The 19,293-nt window shown below is 37.2% G+C and overlaps 2 protein-coding genes across 3 annotated transcripts in view; one reads left to right on the forward strand and one right to left on the reverse strand.

Annotated features, from left to right (window-relative positions):
- Nucleotides 1-853: 853 nt before the first annotated feature.
- Nucleotides 854-12,541, reverse strand: mgat2 (alpha-1,6-mannosyl-glycoprotein 2-beta-N-acetylglucosaminyltransferase). 2 transcript variants are annotated; one of them, XM_056480842.1, is made up of 3 exons: nt 12,231-12,541; nt 7,857-7,906; nt 854-6,176 (listed from the first exon to the last, which is right to left on the reverse strand). In XM_056480842.1, the coding sequence occupies exon 3, from the start codon at nt 5,954-5,956 to the stop codon at nt 4,595-4,597; it is 1,362 nt and encodes a 453-aa protein (XP_056336817.1). In that variant the 5' UTR covers nt 5,957-6,176; nt 7,857-7,906; nt 12,231-12,541; the 3' UTR covers nt 854-4,594. The 2 variants fall into 2 exon arrangements, with proteins under 2 accessions (XP_056336817.1, XP_056336816.1); XM_056480841.1 differs by lacking the exon at nt 7,857-7,906.
- A 4,298-nt stretch (nt 12,542-16,839) lies between these two features.
- rps29 (ribosomal protein S29) overlaps nt 16,840-19,293 on the forward strand; it is a 4,308-nt gene continuing 1,854 nt past the window's right edge. Inside the window, exons 1-2 of the mRNA XM_056480856.1 lie at nt 16,840-16,950; nt 19,148-19,247. Coding sequence (XP_056336831.1) covers nt 16,889-16,950; nt 19,148-19,247 — 162 coding nt within the window. The 5' untranslated portion in view covers nt 16,840-16,888. The remainder of the gene's footprint in view (nt 16,951-19,147; nt 19,248-19,293) is intronic.

Raw genomic sequence — 19,293 nt, forward strand, 5'->3', positions numbered from 1 at the left:
ATAGTGTTAATGCAAATATCCATAAAATGTTTGTATATATTTGCATTAATTTAGTAAGGTTTAGTATAATTTGTATAATTTTATGAATATTTGCATGATTAAATGGGGTTAATGTAAATATCTATAAAATATAATTTTGATGGACATTTGCACTTAATTGTATGCATAATTTTTTATGTATATTTGTATTAATGCAGTAGGGTTCATTCAAATATTTATAAAATATATGTATCATTTTAATGTCCATAAAATGTATAATTTTAATGTATAATTTGTATGGATATTAGCATTAATTTAATAGGGTTAATGCACATATTTATAAAATGTATGTTATTTATATGGATATTTGATGGATATTTACATTAATTTAATAGGGTTAATGCACATATTTCAAAAATGTATAATTTAATGAATATTTGCATGATTAAATAAGATTAATGCAAATATCTAAAATTAATGTATCATTTTGATGAATATTTCCGTTATTTAATAGGATTAATTCAAATATTTATAAAAATGTATGTATATGTGGATATTTGCATTAATTTAATAGGATTAATGCACATATTTATAAAATGTTTATATTATTTGTATGGATATTTTTATTAATTTAATTGGGTTAATGCAAATATCTAAAAAAAAAATGTATAATGACAGAATAATACCAGTATATCTGAATATATATTATATATTATAAATGATAATTAATGACAGTGTGATTGTAAATTAATACCAGCAACACCAACAAGCCAACAGCTCCTCCAAATGTTTGTTTTCTCACACGTTTTCTTCTCATGTGAGTAATATTGAGGCCAGTGATCTGGAAGCGTGTGTAAATAGGACAAAGCCTCTGTAAGGGGGTTAATGAGCACTGCCAGATAGTCAATGCAATTTTAATGTCTTGCAAAAGCTTCAAAACCATACTGATACTGGAATACGTTCAATATGAAGCACAATCTGGAAAAACGCTCAGTCACATTCAGGCAAATAGAAAATAGTTCATCTGCATATCAAAAATAGCCCGGCGTAATCTCCAGCAGAAGGTGGAAATACGATCAAAAGTACACTGTCTGCAAGTCTGTATATATGTACACACACACACACACATTTACATAATCATCAGAAACATCATGCTTTTTGCAGATCATACAAACGTCGTCTTAAAAATGGCACAAAATGCTTTAATAATAGATAGAAGAGAGACAAACGGTAACACTTGTTTTTTTTTAGGGCTGGGCGATTCATTGAAGTGAATGCACATTTTTATCAGTTCTGTGATCAAATCCTCCAGAGGGCACTATTGTGCTATAACTCCAAACACCCATGAAGAAGAAGCCAGAAATCCCTGTAGTGTTGCATTATGAAATATTTGACTGCTGTAGTTGATTCAGCGTGAATAGTAAACACGCGGAAAAAGGATTTGTTTCAAACACGTGACTGAAGTTTCCAAGTGAGTTTGTAGTAAAAAATATTGTTAGATTTGTGGCAAAAGAATTGTTCGAGAAATCACTACGGAGGATTTCAAAATGCGTCGCTATTCTCTTTTAAATTGGTTCTGAGCTTAGCTTTTAAAAGCAGAGCGCCATCTATGAGTCTAGATTTCTGCTGTTAATAAATTAGTCTAGAGCGCCGTCTACTGTTTATAAACTAGACAGGAGCGCCGTCTGCTGTTTATAAACTAGACAGGAGCACCGTCTACTGTTTATAAACAAATCTAGAGCGCCGTCTGCTGTTTATAAACTAGCCTAGAGCGAAGTCTGCTGTTTATAAATTAGTCTACAGCACCGTCTACTGTTTATAAACAAATCTAGAGTGCCATCTGCTGTTTATAAATCAGTCTAGAGCACCGTCTGCTGTTTGTAAACAAATCTAGAGCGCCGTCTGCTGTTTAAAACTAGCCTGGAGTGCCCGTCTGCTGTTAAAAAACTAGCCTAGAGCAAAGTCTGCTATTTATAAATTAGTCTAGAGCACCGTCTGCTGTTTATAAATCAGTCTAGAGCACCGTCTGCTGTTTATAAACAAATCCAGAGCGCCATCTGCTGTTTAAAACTAGCCTGGTGTGCCCGTCTGCTATTTATAAACAAATCTAGAGTGCCGTCTGCTGTTTAAAACTAGCCTGGAGTGCCCGTCTGCTGTTTATAAACTAGCCTAGAGCACCATCTGCTGTTTATAAACTAGTCTAGAGCACCATCTGCTGTTTAAAACTAGCCTGGTGTGCCCGTCTGCTATTTATAAACAAATCTAGAGTGCCGTCTGCTGTTTAAAACTAGCCTGGAGTGCCCGTCTGCTGTTTATACACACATCTAGAGCGCCGTCTGCTGTTTATAAACTAGCCTAGAGCGCCATCTGCTGTTTATAAACTAGCCTAGAGCACCGTCTGCTGTTTATAAACTGGCCTAGAGCACCATCTGCTGTTTATAAACTAGCCTAGAGCGCCATCTGCTGTTTATAAACTAGTCTAGAGCGCCGTCTGCTGTTTAAAACTAGCCTGGAGTGCCCGTCTGCTGTTTATACACACATCTAGAGCGCCGTCTGCTGTTTATAAACTAGCCTAGAGCACCGTCTGCTGTTTATAAACTGGCCTAGAGCACCATCTGCTGTTTATAAACTAGCCTACAGCGCCGTCTGCTGTTTAAAAACTAGTCTAGAGCGCCGTCTGCTGTTTATAAACTAGCCTAGAGCGCCGTCTGCTGTTTATAAACTAGCCTTGAGCACCGTCTGCTGTTTATAAACTAGCCTAGAGTACCGTCTGCTGTTTATAAACTAGCCTAGAGCGCCGTCTGCTGTTTATAAACTAGCCTTGAGCACTGTCTGCTGTTTATAAACTAGCCTAGAGCGCCATCTGCTGTTATAAACTAGCCTAGAGCGCCGTCTGCTGTTTATAAACTAGCCTTGAGCACTGTCTGCTGTTTATAAACTAGCCTAGAGCACCGTCTGCTGTTTATAAACTGGCCTAGAGCACCATCTGCTGTTTATAAACTAGCCTAGAGCGCCATCTGCTGTTTATAAACTAGTCTAGAGCGCCGTCTGCTGTTTAAAAACTAGTCTAGAGCGCCGTCTGCTGTTTAAAACTGGCCCAGAGCACCATGTGCTGTTTATAAACTAGTCTAGAGCGCCATCTGCTGTTTAAAACTGGCCTAGAGCGCCGTCTGCTGTTCATAAACTAGGCTAGAGCGCCATCTGCTGTTTATAAACTACGCTAGAGCGCCGTCTGCTGTTTATAAACTAGTCTAGAGCGCCATCTGCTGTTTAAAACTGGCCCAGAGCACCATGTGCTGTTTATAAACTAGTCTAGAGCGCCATCTGCTGTTTAAAACTGGCCTAGAGCACCGTCTGCTGTTTATAAACTAGCCTAGAGCGCCATCTGCTGTTTTAAAACTAGCCTAGAGCACAGTCTGCTGTTTATAAACTAGTCTAGAGCGCCATCTGCTGTTTATAAACTAGTCTAGAGCGCCGTCTGCTGTTTAAAACTGGCCTAGAGCACAGTCTGCTGTTTATAAATTGGCTTAGAGCGCCATCTGCTGTTTATAAAGTAGCCTAGAGCACCATCTGCTGTTTATAGACTAGTCTAAAACGCCATCTGCTGTTTATAAACTAGCTTAAGAGCGCCATCGTCTGTTTATAAACTAGCCTAGAGCGCCATCGTCTGTTTATGAACTAGTCTAGAGCAGCATCTGCGGTTTAAAATTAGCCTAGAGTGCCATCTGCTGTTTATAAACAAGTCTGGAGCAACATTTGCTGTTTATAAACAAGTCTAGAGCACCGTCTGCTGTTTATAAACAAATCCAGAGCGCCATCTGCTGGTTAAAACTAGACAGGAGCGCCGTCTGCTGTTTATAAACTAGCCTAGAACGCCGTCTGCTGTTTATAAACTAGCCAGAACGCCGTCTGCTGTTTAAAACTGGCCTAAAGCTCCGTCTACTGTTTAAAATTAGCCTGGACCGCCATCTGCTGTTTAAAACTAGCCTAGAGTGCCGCATGCTGTTTATAAACAAGTCTAGAGCGCCATCTGCTTTTTATAAACCAGTCTAGAGTGCCGTCTGCTGTTTATAGTTGGATAAAAGCGTCTGCTAAATGACTAAATGTAAATGTTATAAACTAGCCTGGAACGCCGTCTACTATTTAAAACTGGCCTAAAGCTCCGTCTGCTGTTTAAAATTAGCCTAGGTTGCCGTCTGCTTGCATAGAGCGTCATGTTTTTAAAACTAGTCTAGAGCGCCATCTGGTATTAAAAACTAGCCTAGAGAACCACATCAATTTAGATTTTGAACATGATTTCAAACTTGACAGTGAATTTTGACTTGGTGTTGGAAAATTATGCTCCATCAGAAAATCACCTGCAGGAGACTTACCAGAACTGGCTTTAATGACAAAAATAAGCATTATTCAATCAATCACCCTGTCCTACTTTTTTTTTCTTCCAGTAATAATACTTGAATGATGCTCATAACCACCAAATCCAAACATCACATACTTTTTTTATTTGGAGTATCTCAATAAAACAGGCAATATGAAGAAGTCGTCCATAAAGAACTTTTAAAGGCTTTCATTAGAGGATGCAAAAAACAACAAAAAAGAAGATCATATATAAAGTTCACTGTAATCGAAGGTAGCTCTTGCAGAGTTCATGGTCCCTGATGTCCCCCCAGCCGCCATTTTTGACATGCGGAGCCACTCCTTTGGCCCCGGACGCTGGGAGTCTCTTAGTGATGAGTAATTGTTTGGGGAACAGCTGATTCCCGCTGCTCTGCAGAATGTTTTCGATCTTAGTTTTCTGGCCACTAGGCATGCAAGACGACTTCTTATGGTGCATCCCGCAATCGCCGGCATGGAAAATACGAGGCGCCTCACTAACCATGACTTTTAGAAATGCAGGCAGGCAGGTCACGGTGAGATGCTGCAAGGACCAGTCCCAGTTGTAGTCGTCGTAAGTGCAGAAGGCATCGGTGCATCTGAGGAGTTTCTGATAGGCGTCTCGGTTCAGCGCCATTCCCATGTTGTGCTCGGTGGACTTCCACGCTTTTACCTCCACTTTGTTGGCTTTGCTGGAGTAGCCGATGTGTCCGTAGCTACCTAGAGATAAGATATCGCAATCGGGACATTGCTCTTTTTTTAGAGATGCCATCAGTTTGAGAAGGTGGTAAAAGTCAGGAGCGAGGTAGTGATCCTCTTCGATGAGCAACACAAGTCCTTTGTGATCCTTCAAGACTCGGACTCGATCCCACACAAAGTGCAGTTTCCACCACCAATGGTGTTTGGTTTGGGAGAATTTGGCCTCCCGGTAGTGGCCGAAGGAGTCTGGGTACTCTGCGTTTATGCAGCCCAGGGTTAAGGCATCTTTCTTGGGAATGTCTCGAGGACAATCTCTGGGATCGTTCCCAGGGAACTCTTGAGGGTAGAGTTGGATGCTGAAGGGGAAGAATATCTGAAGGACCAAACAGAAGTCGACGGACGCCACTATTTGGTTGATTTCTGGAGACCAGAAGTCATGACTGAATATCAGAAGGACGTTTTCGATTCCTTTGGACTTCCTCAAGCTGTCTACCAATAGGCGCAGGTATTCGGGACGGTTGTGCACTTGGACGACGATGACAAGGTCGTCCTTTTGGCGCACTGTTCGAAATTTTTCCTCGTTTTTAAGATTCTGGTCAAAGTTGAGCTGGAACACGATTCCTCTGTACACTAGGGTGGTGTTGTCTGCTTCTGATTTGGCAACAGGCTGTTGTTGTTGTTGTTGTTGTTGTTTTTCTGGGATACTCTCGTTGACTGGTTTTCGGGTTACTGGTATGGTAGCTTGTATCTGACTGCCGACGCTACTACGTTTAACCGTTTCCACTTCTTTAGGAAACGCAGCACTCGCCTTCTTCGGCTTTCCACTATTCCAGACGGCGAATCCACAGATTATCACCACTAGAGTCAATATTACCACCTTTCGCTTGTAAATTCTGAATCTCATGATAGGCAGTCGCCCGTCGGGACGGTCGGTGGGTCGATTCTGGAGATGAGGACGGCAGGTTTGTAATGTTCACGAAAAGGTCTGCTCCAGCAGATTGGGTACAAAACGTTAGCATAGAAAATGTAGCTTATTCTTGGTCCTTTCGTTCTGGAATGTATTCGAATGATAGCGTTTCCCATAAGGCATTTTTCTTAGAGGCAAATGTTTCGCCTTCTGTAACCTGAGGGGAACAAATTGAAAATATATTATTTAGATGAGAACATTTAAATATATTCATTTACAATACAGTGCTGTTAAATGCTTGATTCTGATTGGCTGATGATTACTCTAAGGTGTTTGATTATTGTCAGATAAACGCACATATTAAGTAGTTCTGGCAAGTTTACACAGCTCCATATCACTCCGCTGAATGATTAGAGTTATTTCACAGCTACAACAGCCAAAAATCACATCAGAACACAACAGAAGACTTTGGAGGAGAAACTAACGCTACACACAGGAGCAGTTTGAGGAGGTCAAAAACCTGACTAATAGACTCTCAAATACAACATCTCAACAGAGGATTCAGCTGCAGAAATCATTGCATAAACAGAATAATGCACTTCAGGCTTTCTAATTTATTAGTAAATAATGCACACTATGGCCCCTCGTCAATTATTCCTTACATAAATACATTCATATTAATCTCACAAAGTAGATTCGCTTTTGAAAACTTTAAATAAGCCATGCATGCCTGTTTATTTACAGAACAATCACACACACACACACACACACACACACACTGTGCACTTACTCAAAGAAAAGCATTTTTTTCTGGTTCTACTGAAACATTTAAGAATTTGCTGAAAGGACGATTCCTGTGTGGCCTATTGTTCGACCAAACTCAAAACGCATGGCTCAGCTAACAGAAATGACAGTATTTCATGTGATTTATAGCACTGTCCATATCGTGTCCATGAATCCTCTCTCCATACTAACTGCCCAATGAAAACAAGATTACCACTGTTAAAGGGATAGTTCACCCCTCAAAAATGAAAACTCTGTAATTTACTTACTAAATGGTTTGAGTTGAACACAAAGGGAGATATATTAAGCATGCTGGGAAAAAACAGCCATTGACTTGCATTGTATTTTTTGTTTCTGCTATGGAGGTCAAGGGCTGCTTTTTCCAACATTCTTCAAAATATCTTTCATTTTAATGCCATATCAACAACACTGGCTATATTCATGGCAAGAGTTCAGTAAATGATAATATGCAATCATAACTGTTTCTTAATAATCATGCATTGTACAAAAAAACATACAACTAACAGCAACAACACTGATGAAGAGTCATATTAGATCTTTCAACTTGATCAATACTCTAAAACCTATTTTTAAACATTTTCCCTAAAATATTTCCTGAATAAAAATGTTCTCTGATATCGTTTTAAAATACACATTCAATTAAAATGAATTAGTTTATCATCAAAATATTCTTACACGAGTTACAGCTCGGTTTCTCTTCCCTTTTCAATAAATATGTGCACTGCAACAAAGCAAACGCTGGAGATTAAAGGGGAAGTGAAGCACTCAAGTTTACTTTATTTTGTACATTGGATTCCACTTTAATGAAAATATATCAAACAAACTCGATTAATGTAATTATTATGAAGAAAACCACATGTTTTACTATAGATTTTAGCGCTAGGGCGCAGCCATCTTGGAATATCGCTGTGTCTGATGTCACAGGATTTGTTCCGTTCCCTCAGCTGAACAGATACAGTGAAAATAAAGGAGACTGTAAAGCCTAGTTTAACCCAATGCATGAAGTTGTGGATGTGCATTGCAGAGCTGGTGTTAATACAACAAATCCAATCATTAAAGTGTCTTCAGTTGTGTATTTTTCTTTTGTTAATACCTTTCGTTTGATGCGTTGTGGTCCACTCTCTCACGCTGCTCCAGCACTGCCTGTTGAGAGGATTTACAGTCAGACTATCGCAACAGATAAAATCCTTCATGCTTTACTAAGTCACGTCTGTGTGGATTATGTCAAGACATGTTCCCTCTTCAAATCGATCAACTCGATCTCTCAACATGTATGCAGGACGTAAAAACCTGCCATGTGAAACACTGCGCCGATCTTAGTTTGGTTTGAATTGGCTTAATTTGGCTATAGTAGTTAAAAGTGAAAATGCGCACCCTATTACGTCAGCATGGACCGAATTAAAAGGGGAAAAAGGAAAAATAGAATAAATATATATTTTTATAATAGACACACATCTGATGCTTGTATTTGCAGCAGCTTCATGTCCACAACTTCATGCATAAGGTTAAATTAGGCTTTACAGTCTCTGTGTTCAGTCCATTACTTCCACTGTATCTGTTCAGCTGAGGGAACGGAACCAACCCTGTTACATCAGACACAGCATGTTCAAAGATGGCGGCGCCCTAGCTCTAAAATCTATAGTAAAACATGTCGTTTTCTGCTAAATGGTTACATTAATCAAGTTCGGTATATTTATTTCCATTAAAGTATAAATCAATTTGCAAAATACTGTAAACTTGACTGAGTGCATCACTTCCCCTTTAAATATTTTAAGTCAAGCAGTACATTAAAAGCAAACAATTGAACTGAACAAGTCAAAATTAGATTGAATTAAATTCTTAATAAAAAAATTAACAAAAAAGTTAAAGGATAAATTAAATAATAAAAACCTCATAAAACAAACAAAAAAGCTAAACGAATAAAATTAAATACCTAAAAACAACAAAAAATGTAAACATAAAATCTAATTTAAAAATTAATAAAAACAAACAAAAGGTAAATTAATCTAATTAAATTAAAACCTAAAAGAACTTAATAAAAATGTCAATAAATAATATAAATTTAATTTAAAACCTAATAAAAACAAAAAGCTATGAATAAAATTTTATTTTAAAACTAATAAATAAAGATAAATGAACAAGATATTTAAAAAAATAATAATAATAAGGTAAATGGCCAAGAAAGTGCTATTTAGTCTATATCAATTTTTGCTTAATGTTCTTTACAACCTGATAAAGAAACTCTTAATAGTCTAGAACCACTTGAGCGTGCATATATAGTACAGAAAAGTTCATTTTTGTGTGAACTATCCCTTCAAAATGACAAATGTGGGCTTGGATTCTTAGGCAGCTGAAGTATAAACTCACAGGGGTGCAGACCTAATTACTGCTCTCAGTGGATTCAACCTGAAGAAACGCTAATCACAAGACTAGCACAGACGATAAGAACACACTGTAAAAGATATCTGTTAATGAACACGTTCGTCAGTATTTTGTGTGTTTTCTGTTTAGTTGCGGTTGTGAATTGCATTATGGGATGTTGATCTCTGCTCTGTCCACTTCTGATGTTGAAAATTCAACTCTACAGTTTAACAAAATGACTTTTATTGACATTTATTAAAATAATATAATGTATAAGAAATAATATCTAGAGAAAGAAGTCTGTAACATAACAGAAAATGGGCTGCAGATTATTACAAGGTTTCTGTAGTGTAATATACAACACCAACACACACAATATAGCACTGCAGACTACTACACATCACAATAAAAGTCTCTTTTACAACTTTTTAATGTTTAAGTTGTTGGATGAAAGTTTAAGCAATTCAAAAGCAGAAATAAAGAGGTAGAAATAAAAACATGAATCACAAAATACAGAAAACTGATAATTAACAGATATTTTTACAGTGTATATCAAATCAACAATCTTCTTCCCAGTACAGCAATGACAAAAATCTCTTATTACAATATACACTCACTGGCCACTTTATTAGGTACACCTGTCCATCTGCTCGTTAACACTAATTTCTAATCAGCCAATCACATGGCAGCAACTCAAGACATGGTCAAGACGATCTGCTGCAGTTCGAAGCGAGCATCAGAATGGGGAAGAAAGGGGATTTAAGTGACTTTGAACGTGGCATGGTTGTTGCTGCCAGACGGGCTGCTCTGAGTATTTCAGAAACTGCTGATCTACTGGGACTTTCACGCACAACCATCTCTAGGGTTTACAGAGAATGGTCCGACAAAGAGGAAATATCCAGTGAGCGGCAGTTCTGTGGGCGCAAATGCCTTGTTGATGCCAGAGGTCAGAGGAGAATGGCCAGACTGGTTCCAGCTGATAGAAAGGCAACAGTAACTCAAATAAGCACTCGTTACAACCGAGGTCTGCAGAAGAGCATCTCTGAACACACAACACGTCCAACCTTGAGGCGGATGGGCTACAGCAGCAGAAGACCACACCGGGTGCCGCTCCTGTCAGCTAAGAACAGGAAACTGAGGCTACAATTCACACAGACTCACCAAAACTGGACAATAGAAGATTGGAGAAACGTTGCCTGGTCTGATGAGGCTCCATTTCTGCTGCCACATTCGGATGCTCGGCTCAGAATTTGGCATCAACAACATGAATGCATGGATCCATCCTGCCTTGTATCAGCGGTTCAGGCTGCTAGTGGTGGTGTAATGGTGTGGGGGAGATTTTCTTGGCACACTTTGGGTCCATTAGTACCAATTGAGCATGGTGTCAACACCACAGCCTACCTGAGTATTGTTGCTGACCATGTCCATCCCTTTATGAGCACAGTGTCTCCATCTTCTGATGGCTACTTCCAGCAGGATAACGCACCATGTCATAAAGCTCCAATCATCTCAGACTGGTTTCTTGAACATGACAATGAGTTCACTGTACTCAAATGGCCTCCACAGTCACCAGAGCTCAACCCAATAGAGCACCTTTGGGATGTGGTGGAACGGGAGACTGGCATCATGGATGTGAAGCCGACAAATCTGCAGCAACTGTGTGATGCTATCATGTCAATATGGAGCAAAATCTCTGAGGAATATTTCCAGTAGCTTATTGAATCTACGCCACAAAGGATTAAGGCAGTTCTGAAGGCAAAAGGGGTCCAACCCGGTACTAGTAAGGTGTACCTAATAAAGTGGCCAGTTAGTGCAAGTCATCTAACATCCTGATAGAGATATATACATGACAATATAGCATCATTTAAACTGATTAATAGTTTATGTATTGACACTACTTTGTAAAATGTTTAAGTCTGTACATATGAATGGTCATAGGATAAATGTTGTATAGACAAAATAAAAAGTTTATAGTTTCATATTATGCTCCGTTATTTCATGGTGTCAAAAATACATTGTTTTTATGCTAATACCTTTTCATATTTTATACGAGCGAAATATTACACAAGGACACAAACAGAAACATGAATGACAGCAATAAAAGCTGCAATAATGATGTTTGTATTTTATTTAGTGACCTTTTAAATTGTTATGTGGGACCTGTAATCATTAGAAAAGCGTTTAATATTTATTTGATATTTCTATATTATTAATCAAACAGTTGCCCTGAAGTTCTGAATTAAGTGAGAAACGAGTATATACTGTGTAATGTAAAAAAATAAATAGTCATCATGTGCTCAATTTATACATAAACTATTAACTGACTGAATTTACTGATAAAGTACTATGGTATACATCGTAATCAGGATATGAGATGACTTGTATTGTTCAATTTCTGCCTGAAAATAATGAACGTATAATGTTAAAACTCTCAAACTAAAAAAAATAAGCACAAAATGTAAAGTACGTGTTAAATTCAGCTTATTAATTTGTGTGTTATACTTCCAACTTAAACATCTTCAGCTTAAATTAATGAACAGCCAATATGTGTATGCCTTAAAACTAGAGCTGTGAACAAGCCTGCAGGAAACACATGCACGGGCACGCGCATAAACACAATATACGGGAAACGCGTTCATGTTTACACCGCATTTGCATCGACTTTATGAGACTCTAGCTCGGTTTACACAACATCAAAATCACTGTTTAAAGCTTACAAAATGGAGAAGTATAGGAGAAGCTGGCACACATGCATTGATTGCAGCTGTGAGCCTCGGCTAAATACAGCAGCTGCACACACACACACACGCACACACACACACACACACACACACACACACACACACACACACACACACACACACACACACACACACATTAAAAACCACAACACTGCAGTACCCAATCTTTAACACCTATATTCACCCTAAATGTTTCTCATATACAATAACACACACTCTATGTACACCGATGTGTGTGTTTTGCTGCAGCATCGCTTCTGGCTGTTGTTATTATTATGATTAGCTAGCTGCTATCGACTACTAAAAACAGCATTTTTGAAGAGCTGCCGCATACTGATCCATGAGAAACACGGAGAAATGCTCACCGCGGATGCAGGCGTGTGTGTCGGCTGTCACGTCCATACAAAAGCGCATTTTTTCCTCCAGGAGTGTGTTTTTAGCTCAGGCTCCGAGCGGAACCTTCGGCTCCCACAATCCCGTCAAACCTCTGGGGGCCCCGGCTGTCAGCGCACGCGTGATGTCACACACACACACGACCCATAATTCAGTTTGCCGTGTCCCAAATTCGCCTACTTGCACTAGGATTTATAAGTAGGAAGTAGTTTTGTGAAGAAATATTAGCTACATACTTTGAGGAGTATCGATGGCAAAGCTTTGTGATAAACTACTTCCTCGTTAACGGACCGTCGTGTTGCTTAGTTACGAGTTCTGTCAATCATCTCGTCACATGTAAAAAGTCCGCGCGAAATTAAAATGTATTCAGTGAATGTTTGTTTTGTTAGGTCACGATGTTATTCTTAAGGTAAACATTAATCAAAACTAACCACATTGACTTTGCTAATCACATTGCTAGTTTTGCGGTGAACAATTCATCTGCGCGTGTCCAGTGAAATTATATTTTTATGTTAGTATCAGTATGTTCGTTTTTAGGTTATCTATTAGCTAGTGTGGTACAAACAATGACAAAATTTGCGTTGAGGATATAAAACTGATGTGAACATTTAAAGTTTGTCAGTTCCAGATCAACGATTTTTTGACATCACCATCAAAACCATCAACTTTTCTCATTAAATCTTCTGACCAATCAGTGCCTGGCTTCTACTCAGTCGATACTGCATTTGAATTTAAACGTACTACTCGGCCGTTAGAAAAGTACATTATAAATAGTATGGATGTGAGCAGTATGATTGGATTCGGTCGTACTACATTCGCCATTTTGTCGTTGTCACGTGACCTACCGGTGTCAGTTGCGTCGCTTCACTCCCATTTATGAATTCTCTCGCGGGGCATCATTGGATAACGCAGCGTGCATGGGATGCGCACTTCAGAATCTCGCCGGAAGTAGTAGGTCATCTGGGTACTTCTCGCATACTGAATTTCGAATTCTATGAATTCGGACATACTACTCGGCTCGCATACTGATTTTAGCGTACTACATAGTATGGAAGTATGCGGTTTGGGACGCAGCCTCTGTGTCTGACATGCCCCGCCCTTTTCAAAATGCTTCTCATTGGCTGCGTCCGAAACCGCCTACTACTCAGTAGGTAATGCATTTGAATTTAAACGTACCACTCAGCTGTTAGAAAAGTACGTTCTATACTGTACGAATGTGAGAAGTATGAATGGAATTCGGACGAACTACATGTGCCATTTTGTCATGGTCATGTGACCTACCTGCGTCAGTTGCATCGCTTCACTCCCATTGATGAATTTTTTCGCGGGGCATCATGGGATAGCGCAGCATGCGTGTGATGCGCACTTCAGAATCTCGCCGGAAATAGTAAGTCATCTGGGTACTTCTCGCATACTGATTTTTGAATTCTATGAATTCGGACATACTACTCGGCTCTTATACTGATTTTAGCGTATTACATAGTATGGAAGTATGCGGTTTCGGACACAGGCATTGGCTTTTCATTTGATGTGTTTAAGCTCAAGCACTCTCACTGGCAAAGCGGTGAGAAAAACCAAACGCTGTTGGCTGTTTTTTAAAGGGGAGGAGCTACTATATGCCCCACCCTCTCTTCATGTTTCAGTTGAGATTACGTCAAACATCAAATAAAAAATCCACATTTCAAAGCACTTCACGGCACATTTAAAGTCCATGTATAATAATTTTATGAGACTAATAAACAAGTAATGAGTCGTTCTTGAAGATTCGTTCATTTTGCATGAATCTTTTATGTGCCAATTTTTATAAGCCAATCATATGCAGTCAGAGCCGGAAAAAGTTTGATTTGTTTATTTCTCGAGTCCTTGGTTTTGAGTCGTTTCTCTGCATGCTGAACATGAACAAGTGACTCAAAAGCTGAGCTAATCATGTGTGTTTTCGGCTCAGACTATGTTCATTGGTTAAGCGTATGGGACTGTCTGTGTCATGAGAACCATTTATTCATTTATTTTCCTTCAGCTTAGTCCCTTTATCCATCAGGGGTCACCAGAGTGGAATGAACCGCCAACTATTCCAGCATATGTTTTACACATCGGATGCCCTTCCAGTTGCAATCCAGTACTGGAAAACACCCATACACTCTCATTCACTCATACACTACGGCCAATTTAGTTGATCAATTCCCCTATAGCGCATGTGTTTGGACTGTGGGGGAAACCGGAGCACCCGGAGGAAACCCACACCAACACGGGGAGAACATGCAAACTCCATACAGAAACACCAACTAAACCAGCTGAGACTCGAACTAGCGACCTTCTTGCTTTGAGGCCACATCGATACCCGCTGTGCCACCGTGCCTCCCTAGATACATCATATATCTCAGGATATTCTGCACAAAGTCACAATAAGGCTTCATGATATAAAGGTTAATAAAACAGTTGTAATGCTAAATGTCTACTATAAACAGAGGCTCACAACGCTTGCCCCCGCCTTTGCGCTGTTCTAATTGGTCCACTGCTTTTGGAGTTGACAGTGACGAGTTTGCATTGAACAACAATAGAAAAGTATGTGGGATGACACTGAACTCAAACACTACATGGTGGAGTGTATAATTGCATAATTGTGTATATTGCAGAAGTGCATAGTGTGTCATCTTGGACGCTACTTTTGTTTGGTAATCTTCAATCAAACTCTGAGCATCAGCTTCAGCGCGTGATTGCTCCATATTTAACATTTCTTCACAGAGAGGTTTTGACCTTCAGTTGGTCTCACGCGTTCATGTGATAAGCTTTCGCAGGTGAAACATGTGTCGCATGAGCTTGTGTTTCTGTTCTGCTGTATTTACATATGTATAAATGGAAGTCTATGGGGTGAAAAGTGCACTGTGAACACGGCTTCAAAGCAAAGTAAGGCCACGTTCGCACTCCATAATGTTTGTTTTTGCTATGGATGTTCATGGTTACCAGTTTACATCATTTTCATATAATGTAATTTGGGTTCAACAGGAAGAAACTAAATGAAACTCATAAAAGTTTCTGAATCACTTGAGAGAATAAATAATAAAAATTAGTATTTTTTGAGGGTGCCTTTGAGACTTCATTGTGCATTTGTATGCATTTCTAATGTAAATCTTGTGTTGTTTGTCCTGGTAGAATAGAGGTTTGTTTCGCAAATACAAACTTTAAGTACTAAAGACAGACTTAAAAACTAGAATACTTTAAAACAAACAAACAAACAAACAAAAAAGGAACAATTATTAGAAAACTCTTCTAAAAATATAATAAACGTTAATAAATGAATTGCAACAAAAGAGCTAAATAAATATTACAATAATAAATATGATAGTTTTTCTTGTTCTGTTTTTCTTGTAGTCTCAAATAAGCATATTATTATTATTATTATTATTATTATTAATATTATCATTATTTTTATTATTATTATTATTATTATTTTTTTTTTTTTTTATTATCATTATCATGATTATTATTATTATTATTATTATTATTATCATTATTATTATTATTATTATTATTATTATTATTATTACTATTATTATCATTATTATTATTATTATTATTATTATTATTATTATCATTATTATTATTATTATTACTATTATTATCATTATTATTATTATCATTATTATTATTATTATTATTATTATTATTATTATTATTACTATTATTATTATTATTATTATTATCATCATCATTATTATTATTATTATTATCATCATCATTATTATTATTATTATCATTATTATTATTATTATTATTATTATTATTATTATTATTATTACTATTATTATTATTATTATTATTACTATTATTATTATTATTATTATTAGACAAACAAATTATTAATGTATTAATTGTAGTAACTGTCATTCATTCAGTTTCTTTTCGGATTAGCCCCTTTATTAATCAGAGGTCGCCACAGCGGAATGAACCACCAATTTATCCAGCATATGTTTTAAACAGCGGATGCCCTTCCAGCCGCAACCTAACACTGGGAAACACCCATACACACTCATTCACACACACACAAACACTACGGACTATTTAGCTTTACTCAGTTTCCCCATACCGCATGTGTTTGGACCATTAGTTTGGATTGTGGGGAAACTAGAGCACCTGAAGGAAACCCACACCAACATGGGGAGAACATGCAAACTCCACACAGAAATGCCAACTGACGTATGAAGTCAGTAATGAATTATTTATTATTAATAATAATAATAATTAATAATAATAATAAACAAATTAATGAACAAACGAACTAATAAACAAATAAATAAATGAATACTTAATTTTAATAAAACTAAAATTATATACATTGGGCTTGTTCAGAGAAGACTTCAGGCATTTGAAAGAATGTTCAATATTTTTGAAAATTCAACATCACCATTCCTACACAAGGGCAGGTAGTTAACAGTACACATGTACAGTTTACACTATAAAATAAACAAACAACCATTTTTCTTGACTTCTGTAATGTGGAAGTCGCCCTCGGAATGGCGCCGTGTTTCAGTGTGGGCGCAGGAAGTGGCGCGTTCCGTAGAAGAAGCTCGTCTTTTTTGCGCCTGCGCACAAGAGCCACTTCCTTTTCGACATCCCGATCGAGAGAGACGAGATGGGCCATCAGCAGCTCTACTGGAGTCATCCTAGAAAATACGGCCAGGGCTCGAGATCCTGGTCAGTTCTGCTCATTTTGGTGTTTAATGTGTAGGTTTTTTGTTTGTGAAGGGTTTTAACTCCGTCAGACCGCCGTGTGTTTATAATATCCGCCGGAATGTGAAGCACATGGGCGGCGGGATGATGCGCGCTAACAACATGGCGGACGGAGATCAGTTGAACTGCCGATTAAAAACCGAATAAAACAATAAAAACTGCATCTAATGTTGGTATTAATGCGATAATGATGGTCTCGCCTAAATAAAAAGTGTGTCTGTGGAATGTTCTACATGTTTGGTTATAGATTATTGACTTGCTTGGTCATTAAAATGTTAATATAATTCACACTTTTATTACGTAATAATTTAATGTTTTGATGCCATTTTGTAAGCATTTATTCATGGCTTATTAGTGGTTTACCGTTTTCATCGGTGGATAGGGGTAAAGTTAGTTTTTATATTCGTACATTTGTTCATTTAGCAGTCTCTGTATTGTTTACCATGTTACTTTGAATATTCGATAGGAATTAGCATGCAGGTATGACTTCTGAACAACATTAACACTAGCTAATTTACTGTGAACAATGTTGTACTTTGATAGTCATTGGCTGCTTATATGATTTCCCTATATAGAATTTGCAAAGAGTACTTTACTGAAATTATATTATTAAAGGGATGGCCTGAATATCCAAATATAAAACCAACTTTACCTCTATCGACGGTGTTAACCAAAACTGAAATGTTCATGGTAAAAATTAACTGCATTTACTATGGTATTTGTAGTAAAACTGCTTACAAATGTAAATAAATGTACAAGACATCCATAGTATTTTTTATTTTATTTTATTTTTTTACAGTTTTACATGGTTTATTTTTATAAAGGAGGACTGTTTGCAGATCAGAATTATAAACATGAAATGCTGGTTAATTCACCAAGTTATTACTTGTATTTTTTCACCAGTTAACTTTATTATTAAAAGTTAAGTAGCTGCCTGTTGGGGGTTTAAACGAATTGCTAAGAAAACGAATAGATTATATTTAGTTTGCTGACTTCATGAAGTGTTTAGTATATTAAAAGTAGGGCTACATGATACTGGAAAAATTAAACATTGTTTTATTACTATTATTCCGCAATATATATTGCGATATGAATACAATTTCACTAGATGAGTTGAATAAATGTTTGTAAATATAATATTTTGATTGATTGGGAAGGTTTTTGTAGGCAAGTGCATAAAATATAATTCAACTTTATTTGTATAGCACTTGAGCACAAGCATTGTAAAATAAGCATAATATTTATATTATTGAGCACAATATTTGCGTAATAAACAATCTACACGCATAGATAATTCAATAAAGAAAAATATGCAATTACATGTTTTATTGGTTTCTGAAGAGTCGAAATGTATTGAGGTATACAGTAATGTTAAATAATACAGCATCGTCTTTGTTTTATAAACATTCCAATAAAATTAATCGTTGTTAATTTTTCAAAGTTACAAACGGTGCATTTTCTTAAGCCTGAATGCTTTTAAAACCCTCACTCAGTCACAGGCTTCAAAAAACACTTGCAAAATGTTAAATTATAATCCAGACTCGACGTTGCATATACTTGCGATGTGACCAGTCTAGAAGGGATTCAGCTGCAGACAAGCACAATGTAAAAATGTGATGCTGTACAAAAAGTACTATTATGAGGGTCATAGCAATGCAATTTAATGTGTAATAAATATAAATAATTACTGCTTTTTGCATAACTGTGGATGTTGGGTGTTAATAAAATACAATTAGTGTAATATAGTCAATATAAATAAATCTCTTAATTATAGTTTTTACATTATTGTGATGTTTGGGGTAGAGGTAGACGTTAATAAAGTAGTTAATGGTTAATTTAACAAACATAAATAACTATCATAATTGCTGTTTATATTACTCTGAGGATTGGGTTTAGGGTAGGGGTAAATCAGCGTTAGTCAAATACAAATAAATTAGTTTTTTAATTAAGAAAATAACTTCTCTCCCTTCTGCAGCTGTATCTCTTCTAACTGGTAGTTTACTATAAAACAATGACATGCAAAAGAAAGCCCCTCCCCCTACTCAATATTCAGTTTCAGTTGGAAGTACATCAACATACTGTAATAAGTCAGCGTATGTCGATTCATGAGGACTTTAAGACAATGCACTTCTATTGTAATCAGTGCTCTTGTGTTTTGCAGCCGGGTTTGCTCAAACCGTCACGGACTGATCCGTAAATACGGACTCAACATGTGCCGTCAGTGCTTCAGGCAGTACGCTAAAGACATCGGCTTCGTCAAGGCAAGTATTTCTGCGCTTATAAGAAGTGATACATAAAGTAATTGTT

This window comes from Danio aesculapii, chromosome 20 (assembly GCF_903798145.1).
Source record: "Danio aesculapii chromosome 20, fDanAes4.1, whole genome shotgun sequence".
NCBI classification, from domain to species: domain Eukaryota; kingdom Metazoa; phylum Chordata; class Actinopteri; order Cypriniformes; family Danionidae; genus Danio; species Danio aesculapii.

Bases quoted from the DNA above. Each gene is read 5' to 3' on its own strand.
- mgat2 (XM_056480841.1), bottom strand. From the start codon at position 5,956: ATGAGATTCAGAATTTACAAGCGAAAGGTGGTAATATTGACTCTAGTG.